The sequence below is a fragment of the Thermobia domestica genome, chromosome 8 (genome assembly GCF_964235325.1).
Source record: "Thermobia domestica chromosome 8, izTheDome1.hap1.1, whole genome shotgun sequence".
In the NCBI taxonomy this organism is placed as follows: domain Eukaryota; kingdom Metazoa; phylum Arthropoda; class Insecta; order Zygentoma; family Lepismatidae; genus Thermobia; species Thermobia domestica.
In genome coordinates, this window is record NC_137461.1 from 72,214,891 (window position 1) to 72,239,039 (window position 24,149).

The 24,149-nt window shown below is 36.9% G+C and overlaps 1 protein-coding gene across 1 annotated transcript; it reads left to right on the plus strand.

Annotated features, from left to right (window-relative positions):
- Positions 1–11,558: 11,558 nt before the first annotated feature.
- Positions 11,559–22,013, plus strand: LOC145692991 (uncharacterized). The gene is made up of 2 exons (XM_081768620.1): positions 11,559–12,035; positions 18,759–22,013. Exons 1-2 carry the CDS (start codon positions 12,003–12,005, stop codon positions 20,940–20,942), a joined length of 2,217 nt encoding a protein of 738 aa, XP_081624746.1. The 5' UTR covers positions 11,559–12,002; the 3' UTR covers positions 20,943–22,013.
- Positions 22,014–24,149: the final 2,136 nt, after the last annotated feature.

Genomic DNA, 24,149 nt, shown 5'->3' on the forward strand with positions numbered 1-24,149 from the left:
TTTTTAAATGGAATCCACAGACACTTTTTTTTTCAAAAACATCCATATTAAATATTTTTAATATATATGGTTCTTTATACTAGTTTTTGTGTCTAAGTCTTTGACTCGCTGTACATTGTATGTTATAATCAAAACACCTAAATTGCTAAAAGATGTAATAGTTTACATTTAAAAAAAATATTTTGTTAGTTTGACTACCTACCAACATGCGGTTACACAAATATTAATGGGACTCAGTAGCTCAATTGTAGAGCGTTCACCTCTGGTGTGTGTCTGCGTAGTCTCTGGTTCGATGCCAATTCGCGCCAAGTGGAATTTGTGGTGAACAGATGCCAAGTACATAGGTTTTCTCCAGGTTCTCCCGTTTAATCCCACTTTCTTCATCCTACTATTTTTCATTTATTTCTGATCATTACCGTCTTTTTTAGCCTACATGGCGTAACCATGGTACAAAAAGCTGAAAGATTAGTTTCTTTCACTAAATATTAATGTTCAAACTAAATGTGATTTCGACTGTTGTTCTAGTAATTGAACACTAAAGCATCTTCATATCCAGGTTTTCACTATTCATTCTCAAATAATGAAACTGAAACAATGTTAAACAATTTATAAAGTTGGAACGAAAGCTTTGTCGCAATACTTCTAAATTTGTAAATTTCCTACACGCTAGCGATATTTTATTAGCGTCAGACAGGCAAGCGGTAGCACAGGTAGCGACATGTATTAGTACCATTGTTTACTATTAGTAATTAATGTGATGCACTGAGACTTTATTACTTCCTGAAAAAAAACTAAGAATACTTTAACACTTTAAAAAAAATAATTCCGAAGTTGGAATACACTTCCTGTAGTAGTTGATAATGACCGCATATAGCTGTATATATCAAGGTTTCTGCCATACGTAAATTACTGACAGTCACAGCAGACTGCCTGACAATCTATGAAATCGTCACTGAGTTGCTTCGTCTCCCCGAGAGGGTGGGAGTTCATTACTCGTGGAGTACAAGTACTAAATTACATGTCAATCATTCATTCCTTCACGTGGTATTATTCTCGATTGTACGTCATGGGAAGTAAATGTGCGAGAACAGAAAGATCTTTCCTGCAGCTCTATCCATCACTACTCTGAAACTCACTAAAGGAATAATTAACACTTCTCACCGAGTATATACACAAAAGAAAGAGAGAAAACAAGAAAAGGTGACAAATTAATGAACTGGACAAGTGGACTGTTAATAGTTCCAGGATAAATTACTGGAACAAATTTAAGGGAATGAGGAAGACTAGAGAGATTTGCATGTAATATCAGTATATTTAATATTGATACATATAGTTTTAGATATTGTTGCATTTTTGTTATTTCTGTATGTATTTTTTTATATTGCTATATTGCTGTATTTAGTAAAGTTTTGTTACTTTTAAATTATATGTAATAGGCACAAGGGCGTCGATTTCTCTGTAAATTTGGGGGAGAAGCGCATTCAGATGCAGAATGTGTATATATGAAGATTTTAAGACAAATTGCACTTTATACCAAATATTGTATATTCATAAATACAATAGGGGGCCCGACTCCCCCCCCAGGATCGGCTCCCTTGAATAGGCATCAAGGGAAGACTAAGAGAAAGATTTTAATGGCAATTGGTCAATTATAAAGAAGTGGTGGAGTACAGATAATTGGAAAAGATAAACGCAGGTGGAGGGGTAATTAAGTCAGAGCAGGTGGCCGACAAATGAGGCCCGGGGAAGTAAGGCTCAGCTGGCTTTGCATACAAACAATGAATTTTTCCACTTTTAGTATATATTTCTATGCTCTGAAGATATTCTTTCAGTTAGTGTTTGATGAAGATAACGTTAAGTTGTCGAACCCGTTACACTGTATTTTAGTTTTAATAAATAAATGTATATACTCTGGTCAGAAATGTTAATTATTCCTAAAGATCTCTTATCTACATGCTTACGCACCAACAGTATGAGCAGAGATGTTTACGAAGGCGAGTCATTCGAATATATTTTTTATATTATACAAATGTTGCACAAGGTTTTCACGAAAGAATTTTTTTTTTACTAAATTACCTTGTACTAACTAACTAACTAACTAACTCTATGGCCTATGGAACCCGAAGGTTCAGTGCCGCGTTCACAAAAGCTCTCCACTCACTTCTATCCTTAGCTAATTGCATCCAGTTTCTGCTTTGTATTCCTATCTCTGCGAGATCCATCTTAATATTGTCCTCCCATCTGCGCCTAGGTCTTCCTAATGGTCGTTTTCCTATGGGTCTACCAGTCAAGACTTTGAAAGCGTTTCTACTTTCTTCCATTCTAGCTACATGACCTGCCCACCTAAGCCTCCTAGACTTGACGACCCTAACAATGTTGGGTAAACCGTATAAACCATGTAGTTCCTCGTTATGAAGCTTCCGCCATTCCCCATTCTCGTTCCTCTTGGGTCCGAATATTCTTCTCAGGATCCTGTTCTCAAATACTTTCAGTCTATGTTCTTCCCTCAGAGTAAGCGACCATGTTTCGCAACCATACAGAACAACAGGCATGATTATCGTTTTATATATTTTAAGCTTCAAATTCCTCGACAGAATTCGCGACGACAAGAGATTTTGAACCGAATAGTACCTTGTACTACCTGTGCTATATGTGATGTGACGTTAGTAGTATGGATGTTACTCTTTAGAAAGAAACACTAGATCTAATGTGTGACTTAAAATGTTTTACTTATATGTACAGAGCATAAATGAAGAATAAGTTATTATTGGCATGAAACGGTCATTTTACTGTCATTAAAATTCGAAAGCTACCACATATGAGAATTTACCCCTAAATTAGGTAACTTTGTTTAGTTTGGAATTTTAGATTCTGTCGATTCATATACATTTAGATCATTGTGGTATACTTCAACATTTCGCACGATAGCAAAACGTGATGTATCCGTTCGACTAAGTTTAGAACCAGCGCCGCTTAATTCATTCAGCTATTCCCTTTATAATTCTTACTTGAAGAAGGGGAATAAATATTTATCGACTCAGGAAAGGCCGACAAAAATTGTGAAACACTATTAAATTATTTTACAGTTAAAATTTATTAATAGAGAGCAAATTTTTAAATTGTAGAAAGTTGGGTTCTCGATATTCCTATATATTTGAACTGACAATTCAAAGGCTTACACACAAATACTGGTAACCTACTTTGAGCATAAACGAGGATTTGACGTAAGGAAATTTTGATAATATATAAAGAACTTATACGTTATTCTGATCATTCGTACAACTTATAATTGTGTTACACACAAGTAGACAAATCTGCACAATAGTTACAAACTTGCATATATTATAAATATCATAATATATTAATAGTAGATAATACATTATTCTTAAACTTAAAAAGTTCTTAAACTTCACTATTCTTGAACTTCAAACTTCAGTATTTTCACTTTCTTTCTAACTGACAATAACGCAATTAGAGATAATAAATGGCTATCAATATGAAAAAAAGAAATATTAACTCAAAAATCTACAGTATTGAAAATGTTTAATTACACTGAAAAACAAGTGTTGAGCTAGACTAGGGTTCTAGAGAGAACTAAGGGTTCTTATTTACTTGTGTGAGGTATTCCCTCCTTGGCCAAAAAGTACACACTTTGAACGAACGTACGTAAAGCCTGTCGATTCAGTTCTTTTTCGTTTTCATTTTGCTGAATTATTTGCGAGTGGATAGGCGTTTTAAATCCTTGAAGTCTATCATTCTCCATTGAAACGGCTTTTGCACGCTTTTCTGAGTGGAAATGGTTTTCTAATTTTCCAGTGTTTCCTGTTGCCTTTCGAAAATTAGTGAAAGGCACGGTAATAAATACTCCATCTGCTTTTTAGTAGAGCTTCTAAATCATTCCTTAAGTGCTCTTCACAAAGTTTACAGAAAGTACCATCTCGTGCACCACCAAAATATAGCCAACTATATTTACTTCCCCACTTTCTTTGATATTTGAATTCCCGTTCAACGTGACACTTAAAGATGGCTCCGACTCAATATCACCGCTCACTGGTATTTTAGAAGAAACAACTGGAATTGATTCTGCACTGTCAGCTTCATTGCAAACGTTGCCGCTTGCAAAACATGGGTCACATTCAACACGTCGTCGTTTATTTAAGAAAGATAATAATGTCGGTTGACATTTTAGCAAACTGAAATGTCAACTGTTTCACATGCGTATTGACCTCAAAATATGCACCACAATACACCCCCCCCCCACACACACGCGCGCGCAGATCTAATCAAACACTTACGCCATCTCTCAATTCAGTAACAAACTCGAATCTTGCAATAATATGTGTAGATTTACGATACATCTTTTCTTCCGCTACAATGGGTGATATCAATAAAAATAAGTAACTACTCCTGAGAAGTCCTCCCTCGAGAATCGGAGTAACTACACTTGGAGTAATCTCCTCCCTCAATTTCGTATCAATAAAACAAGCCACTATTAAGTCTAGGCTGCTCCAGATTTATGAACGTTCACTCGCGTTTCTTCTGCGCGTAGAGTGAGTCGTATCAATAAAAGAAGTGATTACTCATATCTTCCATCCGTCGCGCGGTCATTTTGTTGTTTTTAACCTATGGCGCAGTACCGTAAACGCCACGGAAGGGGCAAAGTAGAATGGCAGTTTCAATCAAAGTGCGTTTGTGGATATTATAAAAGGGTTTTCAGTAGTACTTTCAAAGTCACAGTTACCAGAAAGTAAACGAAGGAAGGCCGAAGCTTTGAAGGCAATTACAGTGAAATGCGACGAAATATCAAATACATCTACGACTGAGGCACATATCCATAAGAGAATATTCGAGAGAGAATAAAACAAAAATAAAACAAAAAGAAAAAAGAAAGAAAGAAAGAAAAGAAACAAGAAAGTAATACTGAAACGATGAGAACGAACCTATTGGAGCTGATGGATGTTGATTCGAATCCAGCAATATCAAGATTAACACGACAAGTGCATATCACGTGTTGTCCAAGGTCTTTGTAGATTGTTTGGCTTCAGACACTTGGCTCCTTTGTTTCCTTTTTTATGTGATGTGATGTGATGATGTGATGGTCTAGCCAGTCACATCATAAAGCACGTCCATCCGATTGCGTTTTCCACACCATACGTGTCCCTTTTCGCCTTGGCATAAAAAAAATACATTCTCATGTGTACTCCCTTCCTATCAACGTTGAGTTGAGTTGATTTTGAGTTTAACGTCCTTTTCAGTAGCGAGGCTATATGAGACGGGACCCACTAATTAACGTGGAATTCGAACCACATGAGCTCCAGCCGGGAATCGAACGAGGGTCTCTCATGTCAAAGGCATGTACGCTAACCGCTTAGCCGCGAAGGAGCTCTTCCCATTAGCGTATTCATCTCCAAAATACTAGGTTTCTTTATTGCCACGTGTGTATAGTCAAGTGCTCCGATAGGACCCAGAAATGTATATTGTTCTTGCCACTCTGCCTTTGCTGTTTGCATATTACACACACTTCCGGAAACAATCAATTTTCAGATTTCGCAATAATCGCATCCATTACAAGACACAGTACTTTGAGCCACACCAGGCTCCCCTGACAGTCCGACCTGGAATCCCGGATTACTCACGTAACGCAAGAAAACCCGCATCTTTTCGTCATTACGTAGTGCACCACCCGAAATTTAGGTTGATTCTCCTAAAAAATGTTGTGCTAACCACTCTACATTTTCTTTCATGAACCTATAATGTTTTTCGTAATGTCCATTTGCAACATTTCTATGCAGTTTATAAATTTTTCTACGTAGCAAAACAATCATATACTCTGCCATATTTGGCACGGAGTCACCTATTTAGCTTGCTCCACAAATTTGGAGAAGTTATTAGCATCACAGAGGGATCTTTGGTTTCTATTGATATGAAACGCAAAGTAGTTACTCGACTCGAGAATAGAGGTGTGGTTACTTCAAAAGGGCGGGGCTTCTCCGAGGTCACCCGAGATGAGTAGTGTTCAGTTCTCTTTTTATTGATACCAATGCGAGTAACTACTACAAAATTGGGAATAATGAGTAACTTCTCCGTTTTATTGATATCACCCAATCAGTAGACAATGACAGGCTGGCAGTTGGCTCGTTCTAAGCTTAGGATACAACTTGATAGATCAAAGTCTTATTTTATTTTCAACATTCTTACGCCTTCTTCTTTCCTTGTACAGCGGGGGACACTTCTAAATGGTACAGCCATATGGAGATTTACGGCTAAGGTGTACCATTTAGAAGTGTCCCCCGCTGTACAAACTAATGATAGTATGGAATGAATTAATTGAAATAGTTCTTTAGTAATCATAGTTTTCTTTTTTCGTGTACCCTTCAATTATAAAATACTTTTCAGCCTATCCACACATTTAACTAATTAACAACTCTCAACACTCAGCTAGCCTTCTAAACGTTTTGATTTTTTTTTTTTTACATTTAATCATTTTTAAAGTTTACTTTTCTCAATACAATACTCTTGAATCTATGCAATTCGCAATATCTACAATATAAACAAAGCCGTAGCTAGAGATTACAGCACCCGGGCTGAAGTAGAATTCGACGCCCCCTACATTGAACTTACCAAACTGTTCTTTTTTCTTTCTTTTCTTTTCCTTTTTCTTTCTTTTTTTACACACAAAAGCAGCAGCTTTTGTTTTTAAACTACGCTAAATTTTTATCAAGTTTCTTGGACAGATCATTGCAACAGCCAAGAGCGATCATTATATATTCTTTTACAAATAAGAGCTGTTTCCAACAGGTTTATTTTGGACTTTCTGTTAATCTTGACAAAACTACCTTTGGTTGTATACAGGTCCACTTGAAGAACAGTTATGAAAATTTACAACTATTTATAACATTTTATACTGTAGATAAGAAATGAAATTTCAATTCATTCGAAACTATTTCTTTTTAAATGTTCGAAGTAGGTGACAACATTAATTTCTAGTAATAATTGTAAACTTTTGTAATCATTTTATTTTGTACGTGACCAAACAAATAACTTTTAATTTCGATTCTTTTACGGTGAAAGAATATTTTGTGTAATTAATAAAAATTCAAACGGACCCTTCTTTGCGAGTTTCTCAATATCGATCAATGGAGGTAAAATATGTTTAATGTTTGTATTTAAAATCAAAGACATAGTTTGGCTACTGAAAATATTTGAAATTAAAGTAATTACTTAATTTCTTAATAAATTGAAGTTCTGATGAAAGTTCTGAATTTAAGGTTACCGGTACTTATTACTAATTAACATATTAAAATATACAACACACTTATATATATATATATATATATATATATATATATATATATATATATATATATATATATATATATATATACGTATAATGCGTGTATACATTTTGTATATGCACGTAGATAGATAAAAAAAATATCACACAACTAGATGTGTATACATAAGAAGCCTGGCGATACAAGTGGTTGGTGGAGAAATGATCCCAATAAGTTTCTTCAAATTGGAAGTATTTCGTATATCAATGGAATAAAAAAAATCACTGGTAGTGATCAGTCTTTGGAAAAGAAGAAATTCGTTGGGTTAAGTTCTGATCTCTCCAACCCCTATTCTACAACTGCTTCAAGTTCGAAAATGGTATTATTCCCCTTGTTTACCTTCATTTCTAATATTTCCGCGCAAGTAGCAGTTTGCGTGTGCTTGCGTGTCTCAACACTCCTTTCATTTTCATACCTTCATTCTCACCGTCATGATTAATCCGATTGGGTAGAAAAGCCTTATTTAACTAAGCAAACGAATTACCATCAAAACTCCGAACACGTATTTGAGACTTTGACCGTCTCTGATTTTTAAAACGCTGGTGCGTACAGTAGAAATAATTACACGGCACCTTGCATATCACATCGTCATTAACAAATCATATATAATTACCTCCTTTAAATAATAAGTAAAAATTTGTGACTCTTATGAGATGTTTCGGTTGCGAGCGAAGCAAGCAAGAAAATTATTACCAAATCTATTTCTTTGCAAACAGACAACAATATTGATTTATTTAATAGGACGCCAATATCTTATGGGGGCGATGCATCTTTGCTCATTTGCAACACATTTTTTCTATGTTCTTGTTCATTCGGCGCTCTCTTGATATCAGCGCCCGAGGCGACTACCCCGCTCACACCCCGTAGCTAAGACTTTGAATATAAATTATAACTTTTCAAAAAGTTAGTTTCTCTTTTTATATCTTCCAACAATCGATTGTAAGTCGCTTATGTAGGACCTGGTAAAACGTTCCTTAATATCAGTTCTCATTAAAAGAAAAAAAAAACACTGAAATTTTACTAGAAACGAGTTTTCACAAAATCGTTCAACGACAAAGTGACAGCTGATACAAGTCACATATCTTTAATCTGTAGTTGGTATATATTCTATAAATTTTAGACTTCTAAATTGTGCTATGCGTAAGTAGTCTTGGTTGATTGATTGATTGGCACCGTGCGTTCCTTTCAGCCTACATGAAACATTGACGTACAATTTTAAGTCGGAATCGAAACCACCGTAGTGTGTTCAAATTCTTCAATGTTATCCCATTAGGAATCGAATTCTGGATCCTGCTCAGTAAAGGCGCGGGCTTTCGCTATACATACGGAAGAGCTCATAAGTTGTCTCATAGAACTACTGTGTTTGTTCAATAGCTTGTCTATCGACAGGTATAAACGAAAGAAACAAAAGTAAGATGTAATGAGAACTGTTTTCATACAGATTAAATGTCCTTGAAATATATACCATTTCGGCCATATCCCTCTATTGAAACCGGAAATCGTTAGATCTGCAACTTCCTGTTTCAATATTGATCTCTCTAGTGTAGAAAGATAAGACATATCATCATTATAGGTATACTGTCATTATTGGCACGTCACTTGCCGCAACTGAAAAGCTTCCCTGCTCTACAGTCTTTGGTTAACCTATTCGTTTTCACGTACGATTTTTCTGTTTTGATGTCATCTTAATTGTAGTCTCCTTCGCCCCTTCCATTTATCTCCTGCCACCATACCCTCTAGTACGTCCCTTGTGATACAGTTCCTTTTAGTATTCTCAAATTATTCAAGAATGGCTGTTTGGATAATTTCTAGAATAATATCTAAAATTGTTATTTTCTCCCTTACCATTTCTAAGATCCTCTCATTCGTTTTTCCCTCGACCCAGCTAATTCTCTCCATTCTTCTCCACACCCACATTTCGAAAGCTTCCAGTCGTTTTTCATTATTTTTGCGTAATGTGCATGTTTCTGACTCATATAGTACAATACTCCACACAAAGCATTTTATTAGTATTTTTTTCAACTCTTTATTCAAAGTTCTACAAAATTATATTTTCTTCCTCCTAAAAGCTTCTTTCGCCATTCCTATCTTTGCTTTTATTTCACGTTCACATTTCATATCATTACTAATAATAGTATCCAGGTATAGAAAGCAACTCACGTGTTCTATTTTCTTCTTTTCTACTTCTATACTTCACACCGACCCCTTCGTTCCAATCACCATGGGTTTTGTCTTTCTATCACTTATTTTCATCGCATATTCTTCACAACCCTTCCTCAAGTTCTCTAACATATTATTGATTTTCTCTTCAGATTCTGCAACAAGCGCCATATCATGTGCAAACCATATATACCTAATCATTATACCTCCTACTGAAATGCCTTCTTAATTTGGTAGGCTCTTTTCCACTGTCTCTTCTAGATAGATATTAAATAATGGAGCTGAGAGATAGCATCTCTGTCGAACTCATCTTCCAATTTTGAGATATGTCTTTTTATATGGACTCAGCGTCCCAAAAATATGCTCTTTCATTTTCCTTATCCCACTATTAAAACCGGAAGTATAACTTTATTAATCACGGTTTCAATCTTGAATTCATGTACTTTGGAAATTTACCATAGATTTACAATATGAAAGGAAAGTTCCTTGTTTAATATTTTCCCTCTCAGAAGCTTTGTTGAGGAAAGACGGATGAAAGTCAGAAAGATAATACCACCACTTGACTTCTTTTTTATTGTCTGGTTGCTCAAACGACATTCTTGCTTCCATAGCGACGGTTGCTCTTTGTGCTTGAAATTGCGTGCTGAATGAAGGCCATTTAAACCATTGTCTCTGGGGATAATTGATGTTATTACGGTTAGCTCTGAAACACTTCCACCCACCATCTGACATTATTTTTCCTCATAAGTTTGAGACTGAGATATGCAATGGATTATTCAATATCAACTGGTTTTTACATCATAATACTTGCCTTAATAGCTCAAATATATTTTCTAACTTATTGCACAGGAAATGCGTTATTTCTAACGGTTACTTCCGTTTATTTCTAGACTTTACTACTATTTTTGCGATTTAAAATGAACGATTATAATACGAGAAGTATTAATTTTGATGAATAAAGAGAACACATTTTTGTTTACACAATAAACAAAATATTGGGTTGAGAAATAATTTATATGAGATTTTTCCCATATTTTAGAAATAAAATGTGTTTGCAAAATGTTTTATGTTCTTTAAAAGAACTCTTTGCAATACAGTATAGGAATTTTATTGATTTTGTATCTTTAAACTTATTAAGATAAAATATTAAGTGTACAAAACTGTACATTTTTGACACCACTTACATTTTTTCATTTAATTGAGATGTTAAGACAGCCTCAGTTGCCCGTTGTGCTGTTTGCTGTTTGTGTAATGAAGGAACAATACCTCAAAATACCACACATCATTGGTTTTCGCACTTCAAAAATAGGAATTTTGACCTCAAGAGCGGATCACGCACCAGTCAACCAAGTGAGTTCGTTGAAGAACGACTGAATGGTCTTCTGCACGAAATTCCACGTCGAACGACAAGAATTTGACGGAGTAGATGGATTGGGATTTAAAAAAGACACTGTAGTGAACCACTTTCAATCGACGAATAAGTGCAGAATTTCGACCCTTGGCTACCACACACTTTGAGCGTAAACAACTAAAATAAAGGCTCCATTATAGCTGTTAGTTTTCTCGCTCGAATCATTCAACACATGGCAAACAGCTTGTTCTGTATCGTATTGTCACTAGGAATAAAAAAAGGCAACTTTACGTCAATATAAAGCTGCGAAAAGAATGGCTAAGTCATGACAAACAAACAATCCCACGAATAAAACCATGTTACTATGTATGGTAGGACTGGAAAGTGAGAATTCATTATGAACTATTTGAACGCAGACAACTACTCGAGACGGAGCTCTACGTTCAACTGCGCTGACGCAACGAAGCAGTTCAGCAAAATAGGTGAAATGGCATTCTTCTGCAATACAACTCATCTGTTCTCATATCGTCAACATGATCAGAGCGGCGGTTCGAGAGCTCGAATAAGAAGTGTTTCATTATACTCCATACTCTTCAAATTTAGTACCTTCAGATTTTTATGTCTTTTACAATGCTGTAGAGATATTGGATTTCCCTAATATTTTTAATATTCAGTATATAAACAAATCAAGATTTAAAATCGATATTATTTTTTATTTTTTTTCTTTCTTTATTTTCTGTGGATGATGAGAGACAGACACAACTTGGAATAATAAGACAGTCAGCAAACATTTCAAAATTCTCTTTAGTAGACGATTCCTCATTCTTCATTCTTGGTAAATTTATGTAACTTATGTAATCTGATGTAACCAAAGCGTTCTGTAACTGTTGACAAATTATTAAATAAGTCGAGAAATCCATTTACCTTGCACTTTCCTGAATCCTACACGTGCGTACTTTGGATGTTTTTCCGTAATTTCGTCGGCCATCTTCCTACTTTGTTTCATATAAAAACGTCCCAGGACCCGGAAGAGGGGAGTAGCACTCGAGAAGCGGTGAAGTACACGAGGAGCGGTAAAGTTCACGAGGAGCGAGTGTGAGCAACGACAGGAGAGACCTATACCAAGTTCCTCGCCAATTCGACACAGAAGCCGAGACATGGAGACCACCAGTCGACGACCAGGAACGGAGGTACGGAATACACATCCAAGGTCCTAAACGCCCAAACAACCTTCCTTTTCTTTCTTCCCAAACAAACTCTCGACTATCTTTTTTTTTAAAATATTTGTTTTTATTTATTTCTACCCACATGCCCTATAAACTAAAACGCTCGTCGTCTTCTCAGTTACCTCTCAATTCTACCAGTGAGCTATATTTCCCAAGTTAACGATAATAGTTTCCTTTCTTTCTTCAAAACGACGACGAAAGCATTCCTACCGAATGCACAAGCGTAAGATGATGGAGATGCTGATTTTTTTTCTCGCATCAGCGTAAGAAGGTGATCAATGCTAGTTGTCTTTCAAACTTCTAAACTGTTTTCTCTTCATTTTTTAGGCTTTTTAGAATCACCTCCAACTTCCCCGCCACCAACCCTCTATGAAACTAGTTTTGTTCTCTTTTGTTTTTTATTTTTTGAGCAATCTTTCTTATGCTATTCTATAATTACCTTTCTTTTTCTCTCCTTTTCGGAGAGTGGTGGAGCCCCAATACCTCTTGTGTATGTTTTATGTGTTGTATTTAGTTTTTAGTGTAGGTATAGCATATTTAAGGTCTTGACTTGTGCCCAATAGTTTTATTACTTGTGTTATATGTTGCGAAGACTAGCGGACGAATTTTTGATACCTTTAGAGGATATTTTTAACTTAAGTGATACTGTCTATTTCGATCCCGCGGCCTGTTCGTCTCCTAAATCGACTAAATTTACACGTAATTATTTAGAGCAACTTAAAAAGAAGCTAGAATTTTCGGAATCATTTTCGGATATTTCTCCTGATTCTTTAGACGTAACTGTTCGTGGTTCTAGTTCTAACAGTATGGCAACAGGAGGAAACGATCCACCTCCGTCCATGCACGGCACGATTGTGAAACCGGAGCCTTTTTATGCCCGGTTGGGTGACGATGTAAACACGTACATCAGACGATATGAGACCATCGCTAGCATTAATTCATGGGATGGTATGAGACGAAAATTGGTGCTGGGGAGCCTACTCCGTGGCCCCGCTGAAAACTGGTTTGCTGGCATAGAAAGAAAGCCAGAATTTGCCCAAATGACTTACGACCAGTTCAAGCAAGCTTTTATAAACGCTTTTAAGGACAATTTGGTGCCACAATTATCTGAAGCTCAGATGCGAGCCCGTGATCAGAATGAATCAGAATCCGTTCTAGAGTACGTTTATGCGAAGCAGGATTTGATTTTACGCGCAGACCCGACTGCCAATGAAAAGAAACAATTACAATTTATTGTGGAAGGACTTTTACCCGATTACTTTAAAGTTGTAGTACGAAAGGAGTACAACACGGTCAGTGACCTTCTGAACGACCTAATTATCGAGGAAAGGACTAAATTGTTATTGAAGCGTAAGGAATTAGAGAAATTCTTGAAAAAGAATTCTGCTGTTTTGCAGTCGTCTTTATTTTCTCCGGCTAGCATAGATGCTCATACTCAGAATAATGCTGAAGTAAGGGTTCAAAGTCCGATTACTGCTCAACCATATAATACACAGTCAGCATACTTGCAAAACCAGCAGACTCAACAGAACCAACCGGTAATCGACCCGTTGACTGACATACAGCAACAACTGTCAAAGTTGACGCTGCAGATTTCAGCCTTAGCTCCTTCAACAAATTGTGAAAGAAGCGATGATTTTCAATATAGGAAAAAGCAGTTTAATCAGCCGAAAAATGTAGGTCAGGATTACCAAGGAAAACGGAACGGTAATCAAAACAACAGAAGTCAGAATAATAATGCTGATACTAATAAAAAGTCCAGCAGTGATTTTGCGTCCTCAAGTAATAGTAATTCTTCGCCAGGTCAGGGTTCGACTCCGGATAGAGGCCAAATTATTTGTTACAAATGCAAATTACCGAATCATATTGCGAGATATTGTCGTATGCCTTCTTTAAACACGCAGACAGAGTAGATGGTCGGGACGAATCTACTCAAGGTTCCGTTATAGTCCCTATAGTATCCTTTAACGAATTGCCTCATGTGTCAGCTTTAATGAACGGGAAAGTCGTAGAACTGATGATTGACAGCGGCAGCCAGATCAGTTGTCTGGGGGAAAATTTGGTCCCGGAAAATGCTAAACGTTTCCGTATTAATACTAGACTTCGGGGAGTAACAGGGAAGTTTATACAAGTTTCTGAGATAGCTTTATTAAAATTTAGGATTGGTAAAAAATGGTTTACTCATGTATTCAGAGTTATTCCAAATTTTGATTATGGGCCTTTGATTGGCGCCGATTTTTTGGAAAAGCACAGGGCTGTTTTAGATTACAATAAGCAAAATTTAACTCTTTTTCGATTCGGACGCCCTCCTTCAAAAACGTTACCTCCGAGGAATTTAGAAGTCAATTTGTCAAAAGTCTTAACATCCAGGCTTGCGCAGGGATCTCGGGCTATTTTTAGAGTATTGGAAAACACGATTTTACCACCTCGCTCGCATACTCTGGTGAAGCTACGCAGTTGTTGGGATATTTTGGGGAAGAAGTTATTATTGTCACCCTCTCGCCGGATAGAAGAAATACTGGACATTTTTATTCCATGTGCGATAGTGAATGGAGGATGCCCCGTGGTGTATGTTACGAATCCCACCATTAAGGAGATCAAACTGCGACAAGGTACACACCTTGGGGATGCTGAAGATTTTGAGGAGGTCCCAGAGGAGCCTGAGGAAAGGAGTTTTTCGTCGGTAGAAGAAAGCCTACCGTCCCCGGAGAAGATGGAGCTTTCCAGGCGACTTTGTGATCCTAGTCGTGTCGATGTCAACCCCGAGCTATCTCCAGAAGAGAAAGAAAGATTCTACAGTCTCATACGAGAATTTCCTGATGTTTGGAGTTGGTCTGAGGAGGACATAGGACTCGCACGAGGCTACCTTCATGAAATTCGTCTATCCGATCCTACACCCGTGAATAAGACGCCCTACTCAGTGCCTTATCATCTTCGTGGAATACTCAAGCAGCAGTTAGACACGATGCTTCGTCAAGGGATTCTGAGGGAGAAAATCTCGCCCTGGAACCACCCCATCTTGCTGATTAGGAAGCGTAATAATCAGTTCCGATTTGTAAGTGATCTGAGGGGTCTAAATCAGCAGTCCCATCCTTCGAATTTTGCGACACCGTCGGTGGATGACATAATCAATCGTATGGCAGGACATCTCCTTTATACCTCGAGTGATTTGACCAAAGGATTCTTCCAAATTCCGATTACAGAGGAGTCGAAAGAGTGTACAGGCTTCTCGATACCAGGCATGTCAAGTTATCAATATTGTGTCCTACCTATGGGACACATTTCTTCTGCAGCAGCACTTAATAGACTGGTCAAATTGACGTTAGCAGGCGTTCCAAGTACAAATATTATGCATTATGTGGACGACTTCTACATTATCGCGTCATCTGTAGACGAGATGGTGCATTGGTGCAAGGTCCTTTTTGAAAAACTTAGAGAACGGGGACTAAAATTGTCTCCCGAGAAGACAAAGATCGCACATTATTCTTTGATAGTGTTGGGACATCGTTTATCAAAATTTGGAGTACAAGTGTCAGATCGAATGTTAGCCACGATTCAGAATTTCCAACGTCCACGCACGAAGAAGAATTTAAAAAGTTTTTTAGGGGTGTGCTCCTTTTTGCGAAGGTATGTTAAGGATTTCTCGGAAATCGCTTATCCTCTTCAAACTCTGCTTCGAAAAGACCAAGATTTTAAGTGGGGAACCCAGCAACAAGAATCTTTTGAAGCTCTGAAAAAAGCAATTTTGGAAGCCCCAACATTGATGGCATACAAACCAGAGATGGATCTACATATCTACACCGATGCGTGCAAGAAGGGCCTCGCAGCTGTAGCAAAACAACCTATTTCAGACGATCCTGAAGCTGAACTAGTACCGATCGCATATGCCAGTCGAGCAGTTGGACCTTCAGAAAAAAATTTGTCAGTGTACCATTTGGAACTCTTGGCTCTGCTGTATGCACTGCGATCTTTCAGATATTTCGTGGTGGGTCGACATTTCTATCTTCATACGGACTCCAAAGCTATTACGTTTCTTCGCCACAGTAAGAACCTGACAGGTAAATTAGCACGCTGGATGTCTGAGATTGATTGTTACGATTTTACGATCGCCCACGTGAAAGGTACCGACAACATAGAAGCCGACAGTTTGAGTCGCTTTGTTAAGCATAGTCGCGACAAGGAAGATGAAGAAGAGAGTGCCTCTGACCCGAGAATTTTCCTAATCGAAGACATGGACCTCATTGATATCGCAAAAGAACAGCGAGAAGATGCAGTACTGAAGAAAATTATTGATCACTTGGAGGATCAAGCAGAAAAGGATCCAGCCTATGAAAGGCAGGCATCGTATTTTGTTTTGAAGAATAATGTAGCATACAAAATGAATAAGACACCATTCGGTAAAGTCTATTTGTTAGCAGTACCATCGAAATTGCGAGACATTGTATTTGAGAAACTGCATTGTGGGAAACTGGGTGCGTGCCATGGTGGATTTTCAAAAACATACAACCTTTTAGTAAAGTCTGTCTATTTCCCCAATATGAAAAAATTTGTGTATGATAAGTGCCAATCTTGTGTAACTTGTCAATTGCTAAAAAAGAGGAGTGGAAAACAGTTCGGTAGTCTTCAGACACATCCTAGCGTTCATCCTTTCTTTAGAATCTATGTGGATCTTGGTGGGACCTACCCTAGTAATAATATCTTACGCCACAAATTTCTAATTATAGTCATAGATGAAGGAACTCGTTTTTGTATTACTGGTTCTCTACCAGATGCTTCTGCAGCTTCTGTTAGTGCTTTCATATATGACAACGTCATATTGAAGTATGGGATACCAACTCAAATCTGTTGTGATAGAGGTGTTGCATTTACCAGTCAATTATTTAAGGAGTTATGTAAAATACTGGGGACTCAAATACATTTCGCTGACGTTCAAGGGCATTTTTCTATTGGGAGTGTAGAAATCGCAGTAAGAAATATAGAACAGCAATTGAAGATCGCCTTAGACAAAACTGACCAATCACGTTGGATTGAACTTCTACCAGAAGTAACCTTTGCCTATAACGTCACGTGCAATTTGAGCATGAAGTATTCTCCTTTCGAACTCCTCCACGGCTTTTCTCCTCGGTTGTTGCATTCCGCCATGTTGGGTATGGAATGTCAATTTTCAGAAAACCAAGACAGATTGGAACGAATGAAGTATATACGCGAAAAAGCCCAAGAAAATTTGTACAACCGACATCTGACGTCCAAGAAGTCTTACGACAAGAAGCGAATACAACAAGAATTCAAGCAGGGTGAAGCGGTTTGGATTTTTGATCTGTCTAGAAAACGAGGACAATGTGCTGCTTTCTCGGGAAAGTATTTTGGACCTGGTCAAATTGTGTCCAAAAAACATGACAACATCTATTATGTTAAGTTTCGAACACCTAGAGGACAGATTAAGATAGACTCATTTTCTATAGACCGGCTTAAGAAGTATTATCCACCTGAGAAGGGAATATCTAAGGACTTGCAAAAGTTAGAGAATCAGGACGCACAAATATTGGGTGAAGGAGTCCAGGAAAAGGATTTTCACCAGCAGGAGGAGTCCACTTCTTTTTTGATGGAGTATCAGGAAGAGGAAAGCACGGGGGAAGCGGATTCATTGTTCATTCGAGATGTGAAGTTGATGACTGAAATTCCGTCGTGGGACGAGACCGGACCCGACACCAAATCGATGGCTGATGTTGAAAAACCGAAGTTTGCCGTCAACGAGGAAATTAACCGGAAAGTGGCTTTGTATTATGGGTCTATTACGTCACTGGCAGGACAAGCGATCGTAAATTCATCCAACACCCAGTTGCAACCAAGAGGAGGTGTAGACTTGATGGTACAGTCTTTGGCGGGAAGTGAAATGAGGCAGGAGTGCAAGAAAATTGGTCACTTGAACCCAGGTAATGCCGTATTAACCTCAGGATATAATCTACCTGTAGATTATGTTATACATGTATCTGCACCCGATGATAAAAATGCTAAGCGCCTAAAGATGTGTTATGAGAAATCCCTACAGTTGGCTATGGACAATGACATAACGACCATTGCCTTTCCAAATATAGCTACAGGAGTATTTAACTACCCGAAATTAGAGGCTGCAAGAATTGCTTTGAACGTAGTAAGGGAATATCTCGAGGAGTACCTCGATTATTTCGAAAAAATAATTTTTGTTCAATTCGATAAACAAAATCAAATTATTTACGAAAAAGTGATGCACGAATATTTCCCGAAATGAGTTTTTTGTCCTTTACAAGAGCATAAAATTTATATAATGTACTTAACCTAGAGATTAGTTTATTACTGGCCTAACAGGGAGTTATTTCTATGTTAATTTGCAGTATGTTAGTACAACCTTTTACCACCAAAAAAAAATCCTGTGTCCATTATTCTGTTAAAGTGCAGGTCCAGAGGAAGTATTAAACCATCTCCCAAAAACAGTTTTTTGCTATGACTTGTCTACCTCCATTGTTGAAAATAAAATTAGGTGAAGTACTGAGATGAACTAGTAGGCATTCCACTTACCTAGAAAAGAAGGAAACATTGAAATTAGTAACGCAATTTAACAGGAACATATATACTTAGGCTAACAGAGATAATAATCAATAGAACATGTGAAAATTTTAAATTTCTCATTATATTTAATTTGTGTTTCAGATAACCTATTTTGTTTTAAGCTGCATTATCCTATCTTTCTCTTTCCCACATGTGACGTCTAATAACACCGAGTTCCAAATAACATCTGGTTTATTTTTCCGTAAACTCCCAAATGTTATTTTGTACCAACACTCATTACCGATATCTTTTAATTTGACATTTTCCTTTCCGCATGATGTTAAGGTTTCTTCTCTTTTTGAAGCTCTGCTTTGCAACGAAAATGACACTCTAGCTCCAGATGTCTGCGAAGCTGCAAAAGACTTACATGATCTGAAAGTCCACATTAACGATTATTTTTTAAAGCCTCCAAATCCACGATTTCATCGATTATCAACCAGATCTCCACGTGCACTGTTAGGGTTCATTGGGAAAGCATTGAATTGGTGTTGTGACGTAGCTGACAGTTCTTCTATTGATTCGATAAATAAGAAGGAATTTCATTTGGAACAAACTGTACTGGGTTTACAAAAACAATTGTTAAAAAACAATTTATATATTCAAAACACAACTTCAGAATTTTTAAGTTTTCAAGATCAGATACAGGATAATTTTCAAAAAATTAGAAACTTTTCGGCAAAAATATTGGATCAAGAACATGATCTGGGAGATCATCTTAATAAGCTTGCAAATCGAGTACATAAAGAGGTCATTTCGTTCATTCAAGAATTTTATTCGATTTCAACGCAGTTTGTACAGTTTCTACAAATTTTTAAATATGATCTGACAATTCAGATGTGTACAGATGCTAGGCTGAACCCTAATATAATTCCTTATAAAGTGTTGCACGCACATTTATCTGAATTTGAGAATATCATTTTGAAAAATGGATATAAGTTAGCCATAGATAAGTCGTTATTGGAGATGTATTATTCAATTAATGTTTTGACTTGTTCAATCACCGACACGTACATTTATCTACAGATGAAAATTCCGATCGTTGAAATACAGCCTTCATTTGAGTTATATGATGTGCAGCCACTTCCGTTTGCTGTATACAACCAAACTTGTACCGTTGATATCCAGCCTTTAGTTATGGTAGTTCAAGATAAAAAAGATCTTATACCAATAACAGGAACAAGCTTACTTGCTTGTCATTATAGCCAATCAAAGTTATGTAAGATACCTACACACACTGTGACACGTTCTCGTTTAATAAATTGTGCTCACGCAGCTTTCGTTGCCAGTACAGTCAGGGAAATATTACACAACTGTGACCATACGTGCTATGATTCGAAAGAGGCACAGATTATAGACATTGGATCGCATGAGTTTGTTTTAATACACCCACCAGAATTTGTAACTTTGAAGACTAGAGAAAATGTGTCTACCATTCGAGTTCCAGAAGAAGCCAGATTATACGGAGCCCTTAAAATTCGAATACCATGTAATACTAAATTAATTGTGGAGAGAAATCTTTTCGTCAGATCGGATTTTCCGTGTCTCGACAATGATCTTACAGAACCTGTATTTTTACATCTTTTTCCGAGCCAGCTAGTCTCTAATGATCTGATGCTATTACGATCTACGTATAAAGGGAATGAATTTTTTAATGTTTCATCTTTACTTAACGATGTTTGGAGTTCTTCAATCCGACATATGAATATATCAGCATTTACGATAATTGACCAGACGCCCATTAAGATGCCTATCTATAAGCATGAATATTTTATACCAGGAATTATTATTATTTGGAATATCATCATCACTCTTCTACTTATTTATTTGCTAAGAGAACATGGGATTTTCAATTTTATATGGTTTTGTAGAAAATGTAGTGCGTCTACGGAATTTTCTTTGCAAGAATTGAGCTACTTTTTAGACATTGTGCAAACCGTTATTGCAATTGTAAGTCTAATTTTGCTCTATAGAGTTATGAAAAGTTTAATGAAAAAAATTGGTGATGATACGCCACTGCAGATGAAGAGTTTTGAGAATAAATGTAACGAGAGGATTGAAGAAAGAGATCAAGAACCTGAAGTGACCCCAGAAAAGTTCACCACTTCGAACAGAAATAAGGATGCACATTCAGTGTCAGAATTGAGTTTACCTCCTCCTCCGGAAGAATTGATAGTTAATGACGGAAGTTTTGGTACAGAGATTATAGTACCACCTTCTACCGTCTTGGAATTAAGGAATTCTAACGTAAAATCTTCGTACATTTCCAACTATATAGTGTATTCTTAAAAGCGGATACGGAAACTGAGACGTCGAGTAATTCACGCATTTTGTGAAACAGCATCTAGAAGAAGATATTAGAACGTATATACGCACGACCATATAAAATTGAGAATCATTACCGGACATACCTATTTTTATGAATTTAGAGACCTTCTTCTCCCCCCCCCCCACAATTTTTATTTCCAACATAATTTTACTAACACAATCGAGTATTGGGCGATAAAACCCAATCCAACCTCTAGTTACCTTAAATTCCCAACCTAATCAGGAAATGGGTTAGGTTTATGTTGGAAATAATGAGCCCCCCCGGCCCCCTTTAGAATATGATATTAAGGAAATTGTATTTAAGATTTTAATAGGAAATTGTTTAGATATTTTGGGCATTTGGTCAGATCATGAATATGAAGTACTTATACTAATACTAATTCTTTCTTTTTCTTCTTTTTTTTATGTTTCTCTATTGTCCTAATTTTTCTGATGCCTCCTACCCACCTCTACTGAAATACTATGATCACCCTCAGACTTTCATAAAAATCACCCTCACAGTCCTCAAATAACGACACTTTCTTTATGTATCTTCCCTGATTTTTTTTTTTTTACGATACCTTGATATTGTTACCTGAGTTGCCAACCCTGTTTCTCATCGGAAGTAACTCTTCGGATAATAACTTTACCGCATTTCACTCTAATTTTCCTTACTTTCAAATCTTCTCCACAATTCCACTATTTCGTAAAACCAACCCCCCCGAGACGCCACTGGATTCACGTTTAGGTACCTTGACTTTGAAATCGCCTTTCAAAAGCCTAATAATAGTTATCTTAATCAAATCTTACTTTCCCAATATCATTATCCTTGTTTTTGAACTCTTGTGCCCCCCCCCCAAATTAAAAACAGCCATTATAACTTGTCATTCGTTTTGCTTTTATCCTTCTGTTTGTAAACAAACATCGGCCATTACTATACCGAGAGCCTTTGCGAAAACTCCCATCCCTCCGTCATAGCGTCATGGCAGCCATCTTGAAAATTTTCATGTTTACATTTTCCCACGGCTTAGAGACTGTGTTCCTTTGCCATATTTTCGCTACAATTCCTATTTCTTTATATTATAACATCTATAATTTTCACTTTCTACCCTTCTGATATACACCCTTTCTTAATCTTCATCCTAGATACACATATACAGAGTCACATGTTTCTGATAACTTCAATCACTATTCCTTTTTTCCTTTAATATTTTTTTTATAAAAAAAAAATTATCTCCCTACAACCCCTTTCCGTACCTCAATGCAGCATTACACCACTAAGAAGAAGAGGATTCATGGACATCAAGAGATATCGACGCTCAGATTTGAACCTCACGATTTGCCCACCAACCGACGCAAGGAATGATATGTTGCTGAACGTTTTTTTTCTCTCACTTTTTGTTCACACTAAATTTTTTTTGATGCACGTAAAACTCACCTTATCACACGTCACGGACATAAATATTGCTATTATAAATATATTATAATTATACATCTTCAAGCAAGCTCACAGCCACACCCCATCACGCCCAGCGTCATCTATCCAGCCAAGCCGATAACATCTGCCATCTGGTGACAGCTACTTCAACTTCACTACGTCCTTTGCATATGGTCAACGACCAAGCTGGAGTAGATTATCTTGCAGCTGAGACTCTGCCGATTCAGCATTCTACAGTTTCAAGTTCAATGTTATAAACAAGACCATGTGCTTCAGTATCTTAACGATTACGTCAACTATTTAAATGGGAGAAAAGACAGGAACTATCCAAGACATTGAAAGATGATGCTTTCAAATTGACAAATTAACTTTCTTGTGTGTTTATTCTTCAAATATTGATTGATTGATTGGTTTAGTGCTACATTTTATTATCTGTTAACGCTAGTGATTTAAGTGTTTTTTGTTTTTTTTTAGTGATGTGTGATTAATTATTTTTTTTATATGTATTTAACATACATAAAGATATACAGTGCGTTCAATAAGTAATTGGACCTGAAACGACAGCGTTCCTCTTTTCGTCGTTCAGTAAGATTTAGTGGCGGGAATGTAGAGATATTGGATTTCCCTAATATTTTTAATATTCAGTATATAAACAAATCAAGATTTAAAATCGATATTATTTTTTATTTTTTTTTCTTTCTTTATTTTCTGTGGATGATGAGAGACAGACACAACTTGGAATAATAAGACAGTCAGCAAACATTTCAAAATTCTCTTTAGTAGACGATTCCTCATTCTTCATTCTTGGTAAATTTTTGTAACTTATGTAATCTGATGTAACCAAAGCGTTCTGTAACTGTTGACAAATTATTAAATAAGTCGAGAAATCCATTTACCTTGCACTTTCCTGAATCCTACACGTGCGTACTTTGGATGTTTTTCCGTAATTTCGTCGGCCATCTTCCTACTTTGTTTCATATAAAAACGTCCCAGGACCCGGAAGAGGGGAGTAGCACTCGAGAAGCGGTGAAGTACACGAGGAGCGGTAAAGTTCACGAGGAGCGAGTGTGAGCAACGACAGGAGAGACCTATACCAAGTTCCTCGCCAATTCGACACAGAAGCCGAGACATGGAGACCACCAGTCGACGACCAGGAACGGAGGTACGGAATACACATCCAAGGTCCTAAACGCCCAAACAACCTTCCTTTTCTTTCTTCCCAAACAAACTCTCGACTATCTTTTTTTTTAAAATATTTGTTTTTATTTATTTCTACCCACATGCCCTATAAACTAAAACGCTCGTCGTCTTCTCAGTTACCTCTCAATTCTACCAGTGAGCTATATTTCCCAAGTTAACGATAATAGTTTCCTTTCTTTCTTCAAAACGACGACGAAAGCATTCCTACCGAATGCACAAGCGTAAGAATGCTGTGCACAGAATATCGTTCAATTACGACGTGGAGTTGAAGGGCTTCGTTTCACGAATTCTTTGACTTAAGACCGGGATATTTCTATCACTTAAGTAACAAAAGTTATTGGATGATAGAAGGAAGTCACAAACAACTACGAAGAATTTATAATTGATTAGTTTTTGTCAAACTAAGCACAACAGCAGAGTGAGCAAGGCTATGTTATAAAAGTATGTGAAACACAAACATGTAATAGTTTGAACACACTAGCTGTGACTTCATCAGACTTTCAGTCCTTCTCAACTCACAGTTAGTGTATTGAAACTGTTGAATGTTTATA

What these genes read in the sequence shown, in the direction of transcription:
- LOC145692991 (XM_081768620.1), top strand. Translation starts at nt 12,003, where the DNA reads ATGGAGACCACCAGTCGACGACCAGGAACGGAG. An exon ending in GTCGACGACCAGGAACGGAG is followed by an intron (nt 12,036 to 18,758) that starts GTACGGAATACA and finishes TTTGTGTTTCAG; the next exon opens with ATAACCTATTTTGTTTTAAG.